Consider the following 17,282-nt stretch of genomic DNA (forward strand, 5'->3'; position numbering starts at 1 on the left):
GAAAACCCAAGGAGAAGGAAGACTAACTGAGTCCAGGGTGGTTCAGATGGAGAGAGGAGCAGGTGGAGCCAGGCAGGACTCAGGCCACAGCCATGATGGCTGCCCACGGGTGAGCCAACAGACGGAGAAGCCATGTTGGAGGTATAGATGAAGACTCCAGAGGGCCGACCGATGACGGCAGAGCAGGTGGAGGAGGAGCCTGAGGTGGACACAGAGAGTCGATGGGACAGATCGAAACGGGGGGCCAAGGTGGAGCAAATGGTGCCAATGTGGAGACGGGGATTCGGTGGACTGAGGTGGAGCTGTAGGGAAGGAGGAGCCTGACAGAGCTGCAGGGATGGAGCAATGAGGCATAGCCGAAGGAGTAGAGTCCTGAGGTGGCAGATGGTCGAAAACAGACCAAGGTGGAGCCAGAGGGACAAGACAGCACGGTGAAGCTGGTGGACTGACGGGCCACAGTGGAGAGGAGGGAGCTAGGCCGATGGGTCAAATGAACGAGGCAGAGTCCGGGACTCGGAAGCAGAGTCGAGGGATCCTCCAGCCATGCCGATGGAGACTGGCAGACCCGTGGCGAATCCAGCACACAGTCGGTGGGCCGAGGGTGAGCAGCGGGGCTGACAGGAGCCAGGTGTCGAGATGTTTGAAACACGTCAGAGGACGGGGATTTTTGAATCTCCTCTGGGCTTGAGGGAGCTCTTGAGGAGCAGGCACTGGAATATCGGGAACCTCTTCTGGCCTGAAAGTAACCAGCTGGACAGGACTAACGGAGATGAAGGAGAGGGGAAAGGGGCAGGACTAGTTCAGTTTCCCAGTCTATTAAATCTCTCCAGCGTGGTGAACTCTGTAGCTGGATCTCGCACCTGGTCTGACGTCACATGCTCTGGCTCCAAAGCAATCCTCAGCTCTGCCAATCCTTGTGGAGATAGCTCGTCAGTTGCAGTGGGCTCCGGCCTCTTGTCAGATTTTTGTAATTTATTTGAAAAGCAAGACAAAACATTAAAAAGCACATTTTGGCTATTTATGCAACGATGAAAAAAATGCCAAAATGCATGAAAAACACCCCAAACAAAACATGCTTGTTCACATTCGGGTTTTCAGCCCGCAGCCCAGTGTTTAATGTTTTTTAGCTTGGGTTTTAGCCAAATTAATATTTTTTTGGAGATTATTATACATTTTTCCATGATTCCTTGAAAAATTAAAAGTTCTGCAGAACCGCATTTATATGAAATAACATTAGAAAATGTCCTTTTTGTTCATCTTTGACCCAGTTAATGTGCTCATACTGAATAAATTCTTTTTTACTTTATCCCAAAACTCTATGCAGCACAACGATTTTCAATAATAACAATAATAAGAAATTATTCTTGAGCCATACACATAAATTTCAATAAAAATTCACAAACTTTATGATACAAACAACAACAAAAGTGTCAATGTTTTCTTCATAATTTAAAATACTCCATTATTTCAAACTTAGCATAGCATACAACCAAAATATGTGTAATAATCTTTACCTATATAAAACAAAAAAACTATCCCTAACATAATGAGGTGTGTGCACAAAACAAATTCAAACAAGAAACTGAGTTTGTAGCTCATGCCTTATTCTAATCCAAGTGGTTAAAACAGGCTAAATAGGCTGACAGCTTGGGTGGGTTTTACTCCTCAGAAGCATCCATGATTATGTGCAACTTTACAGGCTCGTGTCATCAGCTGTCAGTTGTGGCTTTGTCTAAACTGAGTAAGAAAGAGACAAATAAGAAGGCTCGGAAACCATCTTCTGTTACACGTGCATGTAGAAAATATCATTTTGTGGTTCTTTTCGATCTAGCTATTAAAGTCTAAAAAAAAAAAAACTAATAGAATGGTTTACCTAAAAATGATTTATCATTAACCTCCAGTTGTTCCAAAACATTTTAAAGGGAAAGTTGATGTGATTATTTAGGGTCTAAATGAAGAGTATATAATATAATTCAGTTAAAGGTCCCATGTCATGCACCTTTTTGGAGTTTTATTTTAGGTGTTGACCTCTTTAAGAATATATATTTGTGTTATAAGTAACAAACACCATCTCAATGTGTCTACAGCTCCTTTGTCAGGAGCTCTGTCAAAAACAGGTCGATTTGGCCTGTCTAATTACTATTCATGAGCCTCTTTTCTGATTTTCAATCAAATTTAACAATGTCACAATTATGTCAGCACTATAGCTGGATGCGAAACAAAGTGAAGACTGAGGCGGCTCTTTCAAAACAATGCAAATTTGGCTACATAAGGAGCTTAAAATATCATCTTCTTCTGATGTTGGGTGCCAGAATCGATGTAATACAGCCTCAAATTAGAAATATGATTGCATACCCGATGCCTCTGCCAGACAAAAAAAGAATGCCAACTATGGTAAAACACAAACAAGTGGACTGGACAGAAACGAGCGTCAAAAATACTTCTTATCAGAAAAATTTCAATAAAGTATTGTCTGTGTGCATGTGTGTATGTGTGCATTGCTGTGACTTTAGCGACTAGTTGTAAAGTTAGCTGGAATAACAATGCAGCTGTAAAATTTGTTGCCTGATGAAACTGAAGTGTATACATCTTCATCGTAACTAGATAGACACAGTTAGTAACAATCACGGTTAGAGACACCTCATAGTAACAATCCTGTCAGATTGTGGGTGTGTTCAGTTTGATCGCTCTGCTTTTGTCTGTTAAACTCTCTGGGTGGGCAAAGATGAGAAAGGGAAGGTAACCTTTCCTGTATGACGAAATAAAGGGAAGATTCCAGATTGGGTCTTCTGAGCTTTCGTTTTCGAAACATTATACCTAAGCCTTGGTTTACACCTATCGCCATTTCTAGCCAATGGGGGACCGTAGACAGGCCAGGGGAACTCATATTAATGAATCAAATTAATTTTCATGCCATGGGACCTTTAATGTTTCTCAATAGTAGTGTCAAACAACAACCCTGTTAAAAACAGCTCTGTTCACAGCAAGCATTTTTAGTACATGTTTCTCTCTTGTGGGGTGATGAGAGGTTCTCTGAGATTGTTAAAGGAGTCCTATGATATTGCTAAAAAGCTTATTATTTTGTGCAATGTGTTTGTGCAGTTTAAGGTTAAAAAATACATTATGTTCCACATACTGTACATTATTATTGTTGCTCCTCTAAGCCCCACCTTCCAGAAACGCATTGATTTTTACACAGCTCATCATTCTGAGAAGTGAGGTTAGGTCTCATTGGCCAGAACAGTGATGACACAGATCAAAACTCCCATTTGAATAGTAAATATCAGACTCTTTTTTAATAAGAAAATGTAACTTACTAAAGGATTGTGAGTCAGAAGCATCAGACTGTTCCAAACTAGCAGACCCACTTTATAGTGTCTGTGCACAGCCAGCATAGACCACTCCGTCAGGTTCAGGAATCAGGTATCCTTAAGATGTGCTGATCACATTTGAATATTTGGGTTAAACTGTTGTAAACACAACCAATGATTTTAGTTGCTTCCTCTTTTGGAAGCACACATTTTTATAATATAGAGAATAGAGAATATCTCTTTAGTTTTGAGATTTTAGTCTTTGCAACTTTATCTATGCACTAACAGCTTGTAACAAAATTTAAAATAGCTTCATATGACCCCTTTAACTTTAAATAGTTAGCAAGTTCTGTATTAGCAAGCCGCAGAACTTGCTAACTAGCACATTATAAGGGAAGGTGATTTGCAAAGATTCATAAAAAAAACACTACTTCTGTAGGTAAGGCTTTCGTTCTTGTCGTTCTTGTCTTCCTCTGCTCTGGTGTTGAAACAATAGGGCCTTTAACACAGCTTTAGTATCCAGAACTAAAAGTACTGGGATGATTTTGTGCAAACTAATTTAGTTCCTCCAAACATAGTTCCTGTAACTAAAATCGCTCGTAGTTCCTGCGGTGCTAACGCGCCAAAGAGTGTGAAGTAGCACAATTAGTTCAGATACTTCTAAACTGTGGTGCAGTAGCTGTTGACTCACTTAGTATTTTATGTAAGTTAATCACTACTGTCAACTGTTTGGTTAACAACATTCTTTAAAATCTTTTCTTCCCAACCCGGGATCGATCGAAAACACAGTGCGACAGTCTTCGTTTTCAGCAACAGTTCTCAACGAAACAAAGAACTTGATCTTTTAAACAGGCTCCTTTTAAACCTCCTGCTCTGAGAACTGCACAGTGAGATTGGAAGAAATCGTGACAGTGCATCAAGAATGATCAGTAATCATTATCTCATCAAAAACTCCAGCTCGTACACCGCCAGTTATCAGTTCAGCTAAAGTAGGCCAAGAAATAAAGGTAAAATATCCTTCTCACCCCCTCTAAATGATCTGTGTTGTTAGGTTTAAATCCCTCTTTGCAAACCCATAATCCTTTTGGCCCAGATTCTCAAGGGCGGGGTCTCGGGATGACATCACAGCAGTGGGCAAGCTGTTCATTCCCAAAGTAAAACTGTTTTAAGATATCCGGAAGCAATACGTAACTTTAATCGCAACTCTACACAATAAAAACGCTGCTTTCAAATGTAAACAGAACTGGTTAATCTGTTGCATGCGCTTGCTTTCTTTACAGAGAGGTGCATGTCAGTTATGCGTAATAATCATGATCATAGAAAGTAAATTTGGGGTTACCAGCTGTTACATAACAGTAGTCATAACTATGAATTATAATTGTCGATATGAAAACCTGTCATTATTTACTCAACCCTACGCCATTTGAAACCCATTGCTGTCTCCCATGGAACACAAACAGCACATTTTTTCCATATAATCAAACTGATGTGTTTTAATTTGGTTCTTATGCCATGTGACAATAGCGTGCCCCAAAAATGGCTTACTGACATGGCTGGTCGGATAAGGAAGAAGAGACGCAGCTCCATATGCAGCCAAGAAATAGGACTGGTTTACACAGAATAGTAAAGACAATACCAAACAAAGAAGTGATCAAACTGAGGACATATAAATACACAGTGATCGATCACACTAGACCAGGTGATACCCATGGAAAGAACCGAGCAAACCAACATGCAAAGCATACAGAAATGAACCGGTGATATGATAATTAATAACTATATGAATGATTTAGATTAGATCTAGCTGTACTGTACTTATAGTGTTGCCTAGCACATATTTCAATGCACATATATTCTGACACAGGCAGTTAAGAGATTTGAATAGGGGGTTTTATTATATAAGTTATAATTTTAAAAAAAGTACAAAATGTTGGTTGGTTTTCTTCTAACCGAGTTTTAATGCTTCTCTAAAGGCATTAATAAAAATATTAAAGTCTGATGCCCGAGCACATGCATCAGAGTGTTTAAAAGTAATGAAAGAATTTAGATTATGGGTTTTGTTGTAACGGTAATTGTTGTAAGTGAGAGTTGCCAATTCTGAAAAAGCATCAATGAGGATATGATACGTTGTCTTGTGTGAAAAATAGCCAGTCGTTAAAGTATCTGATGTGAGTTTAACAGTTTTCAAATTTAATCAGTGGTCATTTTTAATAATAATGTTAAGAAGTGCAGAGAATGGTATTAAGTTAAATTATACTGATTGGAAAACTGACAATTATATGCGACCCTGGCCTGAGTATTACTAGAAATAGCCCACTATATGGGTCAAGATTATCCCTCTTTATGCCAAAAATCATTAGGATAGAGATATTTAGTCAATTTCTTACTGTAAATATATTAAAACTTTTGATTAGTGATATGCCTCACTAAGAACTTCATTTGGACTGTTTTGCCCCCTTAGATTCCAGATTCCGCTTTCATATAGTTGTACATCAATGGAAAGCTTTTTTTTTTTCAGATTTCAGAAGATGTATAAATCTCAATTTCAAAAAATGTACCCTCATGAACTCTTTTTGTGTTCCAGGATCACGTATCTCCATGCCATTCTACATTATGGTTGAAAAACAGAGGGCTACAATGACTGGATGTTGATCGCCTGTGTATTTTTTGGATGTAATTCATATAAAAATTTATATAATGTTTATATAACAATGCCAGGATGCTGATTACTTCTGCTTCAATACATGAAGTTTTATTATAAGCATATTTTTATAAATGAAAAGCGTATCGCACTAAGCTGGCCCAGCTGCTTTTATTAATGACAAGTTGACTTTTTATTCCACTGCGCAAGAGCATTTTTATACATCAGGCCCCAAGAGTTCTTTTATGTAAGTTTAAACTCCCTGAATCTACCAGATAAAGAGCAGACCTGACCAAAATCGTGGATTAGTGAAAAAGGGCATCTCTAGCAAATAAAGTCACTTATTCCCCTTGATATCTCGAAATGTCATTGGATAAGTGATTTGAATTTCTGTTTGAAATGAAGTTTATAATTGAAGACAGTGGTGTTATCTACAGTGACCTTTTCTATTATGCCGCACAAAATGAGACTTGGCCATGGCTTGGAGGCGGAAGCAGCGCTGTGCATAACGGACACGGAGGTGTTTCAGGCTGGATAAACAAGATTTAATTCATACAGAATTAGCAGTGGAGACGAATTAGGAGCCACGTCACCTGTCGCACTGTATTCCTTGTATGTATATGTACTGCAGATTGTACAACATAAAAATAATATAACTAACAATAACATAATATTTAGTATTTTTACATCTAGGTGGGGAAATCATTTTTAATTTAATCGTTTTTTTTCCCCAGGTGCGTACCGAAGCGTGACATCTGGGTACTGTGCAACCCCTATGCAGAATCCCAGCCGTATTCAGAATGAGTTGTACTGTGATTTTTACCGTGATGGCATGGCACTGGTTGTGAGGTCTGAGGTGGAATTATGCGAGTAGGATTATGCACAGAGGGATGCTGTTGCTTGGAAACGAATGCTGCAAATGAAAGGTGACATTACTCTCACTGACTACAAGAGCATATGCTCTTTGAAGCTAAGCAGCTCTCAATGTAAAGGCTTGTTCACAAAGAATGATATGACAGTAACTATATTGGCATATACACAAGTGGATGATAATGTTCAGTTTATTACAAGTGTGTGCCGCATTTTTGTCATAAGCTACTTTAAATGCTCGTGCTCTTTAAAGCTCTGTCAATGTTCATATTGTTCATATTTTTTCTAAACGTAGTTCCAACAGTATCGGTCCTCCGTGCAGCTATTGTTATTGCTGCGGTCGGGACATCCCTATCGTCATGCTAAAATGATTATTAAAACAATCATAGTTTTCTTCCTTGGTGTGAACGATAGTCTGAATATCAACAAGTCTGATGGTGTTTACAGACTAGAATCTTGGACGTCGGTATATAACGAAAGGTTGATTCTTTGTTTCTTTTATTTATTGCAGCCTAAAAGCCCGAACAAATTCCTCACTTAATTTAAACCATTCACTTTTTTGGTAGAAGGAGAAAAGAATGATGGAAAAAGAAAACTGAGTGAAAGCATTCACTCTAGACTTTGAAAAGCGTATGTGGTTTTATATACGAACCTCGATTATGATATATAATCTCATTGTGAGTTATCATCCAGTAACAGACTTCTTTAGTATCAGAATGAAGTGGTTTTATTAATTAAAAAAAAAAGGTTTTAAACTTGCTATGAAAACAAATGGACTTTTAGCGATCACATCCAATGCCATCTAAACAGTTAAGCATGAACTGAATTTTAAAGAGAGCATATCAGGTCATAATCCAGTTTGGTCAACGTATAAATGGAAAAACCTGGCCCACAGGGGCCTTGAGGATATTCTATGAGACATTCCATGGTACTGCAGTTCTGTTGCAAATCTTCTGACTGACGTTGAGTGGCATGAAAGCTCAGTGATCTTCAAGAATAAAACAATCTGTCCTCTTTGGAAAAGCAGCGTATTTATTAAAACCACACATTTAAATGCCATATGCATCTATTAGCCCAAGCAAATCATCGTCAAGTGTCACTACATATAATATATAATGTCTATTAACATCTACAGTAGGTTTTAAAGGAACGTTTCCATAGTTTTTTTGCTGACTAGGACGAGAGAGAGACAGAGAGAGAGAGAGACAGAGAATGGGAGTCACTTTGGGCTCTGACTCATACAATAAGCACTTTCTTTCTGGTCCTGGTCCTCTAAAGGATGACATTCCTCCATCAAGGAAGGAATAGAAAACTAACATCACTCTCTTGAGGGGAATTCACAGAGCAGAGATGTGCCACTTAACGGCAGTCTTGGTAGATGCAGACAGCTGGCAAAGAATGTGCTTTATAACTAACCATTCCAAGGACACAGCTGGGACAAATGAAAGAACGAATTCTTTCCCATGAATTAGCTCTATTTTGCATGCTGGATAAGTACAGGATAAACAAGCACAGATTCATAGCGAAGCTCATTAATAGCACTCCAACTGACTGAGGCATGAAGAATACACAAAGCAGCAAAATATGAAAAGACTGTTGTTTTTCTAATGACTCTGTTTGTCTGTTTTATTACAGCCGAACTCAGCTAAAACAAAACACCCAAATCATTAAAATATGGAGAAATATAAAATACTTGATAGCCTATTAACACCAAACTAAACGGTAAATATATATATATATAATATATATATATATATATATATATATATATATATATATATATATATATTCTATAACGGGCTAACAAATATCGGTTGCCATTTAATGCAAGACCGTTTTAAGAAGTTCACAAAAGTGGCTTTTAAATACGCGTTAAACAAATGAAGAAAAAAAGTACTTTTTGAAACAGTTGCACACAATAAAAAAACGCATTTTAAATGTTACAAGCTACTCTCGGCTAGAGTTCGACGAAAACGCATTGGTTGCGGCTGCAAACTAAACGCGTTTCAAAACGACAAGAGAAAGAAACTTCATAGAAGAGTAAAGTCTCTTTTGAGAAACGACAGCCCAACGGCGGCGTCGAGGATGCCCTGGCCGCCATGCACTCACCCATGTCGCGTTCTCTGTGCTCGGGGGGCGTTAGTGGACGTTCGGCGGGTGTTCTGAGGGGAAAGACTTTCTCTCGACTGAAAGAACGTGTGGCTCCGGCTCGGGACCATCGCTGCGGTGACGTCACCCTTTGGGGTCCCCAGACGGGGCCACTCTTTACCCCTTGAGAGCAGTGATGGTAGAGAGCGCGTGGAGTCCGAGCAGTCCTTATAATCATAAGCCATAGACCAAGAACCATAAAAGAGTGTCGTACTCGTTCGTGCTAATGGAAAGCGCTGTGTTCTGTTCACTCATTGCAAAAGAAAATGACCTTTATATAGGTTACACGACGAACGGATGCAGTTTTTGTCATTTCATGTTATCGTGAACTTTAATGCCGAGCTTGAGCAGAGCCCAGAGAGTACAACTGAATATAAATTGCCGGATGCTCACAGAAAACCACCATGGCAACCAGAAGGCAGGCTGGGAACTCTATTCAGTTTTGGCCATTTGGCATTATTCCAGCATGGCCTCACTAAGTGGGCAAACAGAGAAGCTCCAAATTTCTCGGATCCTAACGCCTTTGGAGAAAACGTCGACGATGAATGGCTTATCTGGAGCGTCAGAGTTTGCCATAAAGACAATAAGAGACCGTTTGTAGGAGAAATTACACTTAATGCAAGTTTATTTTGACAAAATGAGCTCAACCTCTGTACATTTTAACTAAAATTTCCTCGTGAGCAAAGATTTTTAGAAATGTAACATTAAATCACTCGCTCGCCAGTGGATCCTCTGTAGTAGTGAACATGTGCGCATTAAAAACATCAGAATAATCCACAAATAATCGGCGTGACTCCAGTCCATTAAGGTCTTGTGAAACGAGCTTGCAACAAAAGTAATCCATGAAGGCATTCAGACCTTAAACGTAAGCATTCAGTCCATAACATCGCTTCTTCCACTGAATTTGAATTTTGGGGTGAACCATTTTTTTTTTCAAGTAACCACTTTTTTCACTTGATCAACATGCAGCAACGCACCGACCAAATGAATTATCTTTCTAATTGTATCTCCAGAGATGGAAGTTAAAAAAACGACGATGCATGGGAACAGATTTTTTTTCCTGGTTGGAAAAACTTCAACCTAACACCACAGCCACACGCATTTCAGTGCAATACATTTATTAATCAAATCGAACCGCATTAATTAAACAATGACTTCTTTGCATTACAAAAGGAGAAATTTCAAAATGTAAAAACTGCACCAGAGAACAAGCCGGCAAACACCGTCTCATGTGCTCATGTGAGATGAAAAAAGAAGAGACAGACAAAACACATTAACCAAAGACTGTGGGGGAGGCAATGACCTAGTTAGGGAGAAATGACTACATGAAAAGAACCACGCTGAAATCCAAGCAGCGCTTCCATCATTTATGCGATATGAGAAACTTTACAAAAATAGAACTTTGTGGACGCCACTACATGCAGATATGGCAAATAAAAATGAGTGCAAGTTGGGAATGGCAGAACCCAGCCTGTTTTACTAATCACACTGAACTTCATTATTTATTAAAAGTACTCTCTTAACGCTTTATCGGTCTATAAGGACACAAGTGTTTGTTTTATATATGCCAGTGGTCCTCTAATGATGGGGTCTGGTCGTCCTACAGGTTTAGTGGTATAACAGGCCAGTACTTGGGCTGCTTTTTGTCACAGTTGCGGTCAAAGGTGAGCTGCATGGCCGCTTCCATCCCCTGAATCTTTGCTGCATCTTTACCATACAGCTTCTTCATTTCTGCCGTCCTCCTTTCTCCCGGACGCTCTGAAGGAGGCTGGCTGCTGCGCCAGGAAACTCTGTGCAAGTCTTGGTCAGCGAGAACATACGAGTCATGCTGCTCTGCCTCCATCTGCTGTTGTTCCTCTACAAAGCAGAGAAATGAGTCACGACGACAAACATCAGATAAGTGCCCTTTTTAATAAGCTTTTTTTGAGATAAAAATACAAGATCAAGCTCGGTATTTTGGCGTTTGTGCACCTTAATGAGAAAAACATTAGTTAATGTCCACCATGTCAACTCAAATATGCATGGGTCGGTTAGTGGATTACATCGGGTGCAACCAGGTCTAAACACCGCCACAAACGCTTCTGCTTTACTAAAGGTTACGTTTTTGTGCTCATACAAACCATGCTTAAATAAAGTTTCGCTTACGATTAATGTAGTTTTGTGTTTTCTTTATTATATCTAAACATGGAACTATTGGTAGGTGGTTATTAGTAGGTATAATTTTTATCGAGGCAGAAGCCAGACCCTGCACTAAAGACTGACGTTTCGGTTATCATTGGTAAATCCATGTTTTGCTGTAAGATATGTAAAATTGAAATTGATGAACGCACACGGAACCATCAGAAATTTGGATAATACTTTTCCTTGCCATCAGTAATCACGTATCAGAATATATATATATATATATATATATATATATATATATATATATATATATATATATATATATATATATATATATATATATATATATATATATATTCTGCAGCAGTTGTTCTGAATCATTGTTCTACACAGCCAGTGCTTTAAATACGAGATCTCAGTATTCAACAACGAATGAATATCGATTGCGGTGAGTTATTAGAGTGCACCTCTCCTTTAAGCAGGCTTAATCTGTAAAACAGATGGCCAGTGTGAAGAGACCGCAGGACTGAAGTGGGGACATTCTGGGATAATGAGTTTGGCTCAGCACCACTGCTCCTTTCAAGCTCCCATCCAAAATTTCCCCACATAAAAGAATTATCTAAGCAAATCAAATTGGGGTTTAGAAGATTTTGGGTTGTCTGTGCCATCGGTATGCATTTTTCCTAATATTTGTGGTCCTTTGCTCTGACTTTGTGTAGTTTTTTTTTAGGTTTTCTACTGTGTAACACATTTTTTGTTTGCTTGCTTGCGTTTGTTGTTTACCTTTTCATTTCTAAAAGGTCCATTAGTTCCTAAAGGCGACATATAAACCTTTTTAATTGTTATTTAATAATATTATTACATTTAAAAGAGAGGACCCGCACAATGTCATTCCAACAACGGTTTCAGCAGCAGAAAAACTAAAAGCATCTCCGCAATAGTAACAATAATATTAACTATATGGTGGTCCTATGGAGTGAAACCTAAAATAAACGGCTTGCAGATGAAAGGCTTTTATATAAAATCTCCAGACATGTTACACACTTACTGAGCTCCTGTCTGTGTCGCTCTGTCTGGGCAAAGTATTGTCGCAGCTCTTCTGAGATGTCCATGTTACTGATGTCACACTCGATCTGGCTCTCATCTGAACTCTCCATCTCACTGTCTGAATCAGTGGCCTCGTTCTCCCTTTCTTCTTCTCTACCTGTCATTCTGTCCCTGTGAGCCTTCCTCCAGCTCTCGTCAGCATGCCAATCTGAGTATCGCTGGACGGCAGAGGGGTACGTGCAATACAGTGCCTGGTAGTAGCCAACCTCCAGAGCTTTTCTGTATGCCCGCTTATGCCTCTGGTGCCAGCTTATGGCCTGCTGGTAGTGCTGCCAGTAGCGAGAGTACACCGGATGGGCGTACCAGACCTCTCCATCACCCGGACTGGCCTGGAACATATTTTTTGATGTTGACCAATCAGTAAAAATGCTTATCACTCAGTTTCATAATGCATATAATCAATCACATAGCCTTCATTGGCTGTACAACAATTACGTACGTTTAAGACTTACCATTATGAAGAGGGGACTAGTTAATGTAATCTATTTCTGTTCCTGTTAGAAAGAAAGGTAATAGCTTTATTTCGGTCACCAGCAAACATTAATAGAGCAGTGGACAATGGAAACGAATACTTTTGCCATAATATAAGTAAACGAAGTTATCTAGAAACTTTAATCAGGACTAGCGTACTACCGAGACTCAAATAAGTAAACGTATTTGACATTAAACTTAAAATAGCATTATTTAGTCGCTCTTCTCACCACTCATGCTTTCCTCTGCCATTAGAATCAGCCGAATCAGAGTTGTTTTAAGGAGGAGATGGCAAACTGTTGTGCGAAGAATCGACCACGTGCTCTTTGTAAGCCAATCATTTAATGGCTGTTATATTGTCGTAGTTTTACGACAGCTGGAGTAAACGGAAAATTATTCCGACTGTACAGGCATGCAGTTATTTTGGTGTCTTCGTGAATATTTATTTATTCCCCATATACAGCACATTAATTTTAGTCTGTTAACAACTGTTTTTACGTAGTTATGTTGTTCGTGCATTTATTAATCTTCGCTAGATATTGCCGTAAATAAATAGGCTAGCACTAGTTTCCGTTTAGAATCACGTCCGCATTGTTGAGCAAGATCGAAGTCTCCGCATGTAAAGCGGTGGCTCTGGTAACATCTAATCACACGTCCAGTGTTGAAAGAAAGGGGATGTTTGTAATTTGACGACGGCGGCAGATAGGAGGCTACTGAGAAATAGAGATATAACGTTATGCTGAGAAGTAATTAAGAAATAAAAAAGTCTCCTGCTACATCTACAGATGGAAGCGTGCGCGCTCGCTCGTGATGACGTAGATCGCATATTCGTATCCGAGTTGAACCGGTCAAGATGGCGGAGTATCTTGCATCCATTTTTGGTACAGAAAAAGACAAGTAAGCTTGAATTTAGTTTGAACGGTGCGATATTAGCGGACTAACACGCCTGCTTGTCTGACGAGCGTCTGCTGAGATTTTACATCCGAGCGCAAAACAATGTTTTTGTGTGAGATGTGACGCTTCCGCATTGCTCATGCTGCAGGTTAACAGTCCAATCAGACACCGGCAGTTTTATAAAACATTTTAAATGTATCTAACGTACTGACAATTAACATGAATGATAAAAAAAAGTATTGTTGTTGGGATTATAATACTTTGGCTTTGTCAGTTTGTAAAGTTGACACCTTGTAAAATGTTCTAAAACTAATGTAAATGGCCATAACGTTACTTTGTTATAGTCTTCATATCTTGGAGCAGTCTACGTCCTTTTTGTTATTTCTAGGGTCAACTGCTCCTTTTATTTCAAAATTGGAGCTTGTCGTCATGGAGATCGCTGTTCTAGATTGCACAATAAACCAACTTTCAGTCAGGTATGTTTTAATCTCAAACTTCACACCAGTATGTTTTCATTTCCATTTAACTTCAATTCAAATTTATTTATTGATGTCTAACGTGAAACCAACTTCAAATGCTTGCTATGCAGAATATTTAGTGTGGAAGAAGTATATATCTTATATGAATATGTAACTGAATTGACAGGTTATTGTATTGTCAGACCTTGCCACACAATTATTGAAAAGTAATTTTTTTTACATTATAACTTAAAGTATTTGCATGTACGTGTTTTTCTATAATGCTGCACTTTTAACAGAAGTTTTGTCATTTGTAGTTTGTACATTGTATGCCAGCAAGTTTTGATTTCTCTCTTTGCAGACCATCTTGATTCAAAACATTTACCGTAACCCCCAAAACAGTGCACAGACAGCCGACGCTTCTCGCTGTAAGTCCTGCTTTTCCTTAAGATAATGCTAGCAGAAATCCTGTTTCTGTCCCAGATAATTCAGATAAAACTTAACACTGATACTATAGACTCCTACTGTGCACACATCAAGTAAAAAGTAACCGAAAAATAGTTTTTTTTCTAAAAAGCAGTAAATATTTGAATGCGTGATCGTACCTGAGTTTTGTAAATGAGGCCCCAGGAAGCGATTTCATTCCAGAACACCATCAAGTTTGGCTAGCAGATTCGTTGATACTGGCAGGAAGGAGCAGTTTCTAATTTCTTGTAGTAATTAAAAGTAAAAAATGACCAATAGGAAAAGCATTCAGCATTCATCTGCTCCGTTCTTCTGAGATGCAAGAAAGCAATGCCGAATGCTGGCTTCATCTCCCCCTGGTTCTTCACGATTTAGTTTGTGGCAAGCTCCCAGATTGCATGAAAACCATCACCAAATTGATTGAAAAGGGGTTTGAGCTGGGTTTGCGTAGATTCTAGCCTAGAAAAGATCATTTTATCGTGTAATTTTAAGGTATGAATGCAGACTCCAGTAAAGGACTCGGGACTTTGACAAAGCAGACGCACTGTTTTTGATTTGTACGTGACGACATATGTTCAAAATATTGAATGATCTGCATGAATATAATCAAGCCCTTGTTTTGAGAGTATGTTAACTGACATGGTTGTTTACAGAAGATACTTGTCTGCTTCATCAAAGCTCTAAGGTCTTTACGTACCAGTTCTCTTGTCCTAACGTTGATATCTCATGTGGTCTGTAGACCTGGATGCTAAACGGTCTTAGAGTTTCTTTTACAAAGATGCACATTTTGTATTTCAGACCATTGTCCTCATGAACATATACCGTAACTCTCAAAAGCCAGTCTGCTGATGGTTTACAGTGTAAGTTGCCCCCCGCTCGCTTGCAGGAGTCTGCGGCACTGAACGCTTCTTTACGGCTGGCACACATATAAAGAGCATCTATAACAATGTTGAATGATTAGATCCCATAATTAAAAAACCAAAAACTTCACAAACATTGTATTGAGTGAGTCTTATTATGATTAGATACGATGTAATCCATACAAAGGCTTGCTGTGTGTCTGCCAGGCTGGCCTGAAATAATTTCTTTTCTGAATTCTAAGCTTAATCGTATGATGTGTTGATCATCTGACTTGACATGTAAATATCTCCTGTTGGTTAACACCATGCAGTAGGTGTATGATGGGCCAATTAATCTATTTTGTTTCTTATTTGCATGCTATGGGGGCTTTATATCAAAATATTGTAGTCTTGTACACCTTTCTGTGTTCTAATAATATTTAAAAAATCGTCGCTAGGTGCTGTTAGTGATGTGGAGATGCAGGAACATTATGACGAGTTTTTCGAGGTAAGTTTTTTTTCCTTCATGAGACCCGTGAGCCTCAGGATTCAGTGTCTTTCTGTACTCTTTAACGATGCATAGGCATTTTACAGTAGCTCTTCCTCATTTCATTTTTTTTTAAATGTCACATAAATTCTTTAGAGATCTCACAGTGATTCATTTATTATATTGCATAATGCATATATTGCATCAGTAGTTACAACTGTTCACCCGAAGATTCTTTCATCATTTTCTCACCCACATGTTGTTCTAAACCTTTTTCCGTTTCTGTTCTTTTCTTTTCTTGAGCACAGAAGATACCTGGATGAATGTAATGTCTCAACAACATTGGACCACATTGGCTTTCACTGTATGGACAAAACGTATCATACAGGTCTGAAACAACATGAGGGTCAGGAAATGAAGGCACAGCTTTTTGGCACTGTTCTTTGAAGGAGTTACTTCTTCATTTATGTTTTCAAAAGGAAGTCTTCACCGAAATGGAGGAGAAATATGGAGAGGTTGAGGAGATGAACGTGTGCGATAACCTTGGCGATCATTTGGTCGGAAAACGTTTACGTGAAGGTACTGTAAAATGACAGGTTTACGTAATGAACCATATTTTAAACGATGTAGCCACGTTGGTCAGCGTTATAGAATTACGCTAGGAAAAGTGTAACCATTTACTTTTGTAAGTGTAACATGTTTTATTTGTCTGAACAGTTTCGGAGGGAAGAGGATGCTGAGAAGGCTGTATTAGACTTAAACAATCGCTGGTTTAATGGCCAACCAATACACGCTGAGCTCTCACCCGTTACAGACTTTAGAGAAGCCTGCTGTAGGCAGTATGAGATGGGGTCAGTCACACTTCATTCATTCAGTGCCTTTATACTTTTATGTTTATCGGTCACATTTGAGGTTTTATTTTGGATGTGATTAATTATTTGACAGCATATATATTAAGCTGTGATGCCACTTTTCTCCACCTTCTTGTCTCGTCCCACCACAGAGAGTGCACTAGAGGCGGTTTCTGTAATTTCATGCACTTGAAACCCATTTCTCGAGAGCTGAGAAGAGAGCTTTATGGGCGTCGTAGAAAAAGGTACAGAAAACCTTCTTCACCAAAGGCCGGTCTTGTGCCTTGCATTGAAGTTGCCATTTTTTGTTGTTGTAACAGAAATCATCTTTCCATTAGACGTCGCTCTCGGTCAGGATGTCGCGAGAGACGCTCTCGCTCTCGGGACCGCAGCCGTGGAGGTCGAGAACGCGAGAGGAGAAGATCAAGAGATCGTGAACGTTCTGGAAGATTTTGAGCCATGACACAGTTTTGCTGCCCATGCGTTGTTGCTTAGTGTCATCAAACAATGAAATGACATCGTTACTTACTTGTTTATTTAAGTGTACAGTTTTTTGTTTTTCAATAAAAGTGCATTTTTATACATTTTGTGTGGGTGTGGGGTTATTCAAATCTTA

General features: G+C 39.0%; 3 protein-coding genes across 4 annotated transcripts in view; 1 reads left to right on the plus strand and 2 right to left on the minus strand.

The window, feature by feature from the left end:
• gpm6ba (glycoprotein M6Ba) overlaps nt 1-9,163 on the minus strand; it is a 41,683-nt gene extending 32,520 nt beyond the window's left edge. For both annotated transcript variants that reach the window (XM_043243394.1, XM_043243395.1), the window contains exon 1: nt 8,932-9,163. In XM_043243394.1, coding sequence (XP_043099329.1) covers nt 8,932-9,148 — 217 coding nt within the window. In that variant the 5' untranslated portion in view covers nt 9,149-9,163. The remainder of the gene's footprint in view (nt 1-8,931) is intronic.
• Nucleotides 9,164-10,067: 904 nt separating this feature from the next.
• On the minus strand, nt 10,068-12,999 carry gemin8 (gem (nuclear organelle) associated protein 8). Its single transcript, XM_043243397.1, has 4 exons — nt 12,903-12,999; nt 12,654-12,695; nt 12,143-12,530; nt 10,068-10,827 (listed from the first exon to the last, which is right to left on the minus strand). The coding sequence occupies exons 2-4, from the start codon at nt 12,654-12,656 to the stop codon at nt 10,571-10,573; spliced, it is 648 nt and encodes a 215-aa protein (XP_043099332.1). The 5' UTR covers nt 12,657-12,695; nt 12,903-12,999; the 3' UTR covers nt 10,068-10,570.
• A 428-nt stretch (nt 13,000-13,427) lies between these two features.
• On the plus strand, nt 13,428-17,248 carry LOC122348136 (splicing factor U2AF 35 kDa subunit-like). Its single transcript, XM_043243399.1, is given in 9 exon segments — nt 13,428-13,569; nt 13,955-14,042; nt 14,386-14,452; nt 15,787-15,836; nt 16,295-16,378; nt 16,380-16,394; nt 16,533-16,666; nt 16,819-16,911; nt 17,005-17,248. Coding segments are annotated over 9 exon segments (693 nt in total). The 5' UTR covers nt 13,428-13,525; the 3' UTR covers nt 17,123-17,248.
• Nucleotides 17,249-17,282: the final 34 nt, after the last annotated feature.

This window comes from Puntigrus tetrazona, chromosome 7, assembly GCF_018831695.1.
Source record: "Puntigrus tetrazona isolate hp1 chromosome 7, ASM1883169v1, whole genome shotgun sequence".
NCBI lineage: Eukaryota > Metazoa > Chordata > Actinopteri > Cypriniformes > Cyprinidae > Puntigrus > Puntigrus tetrazona.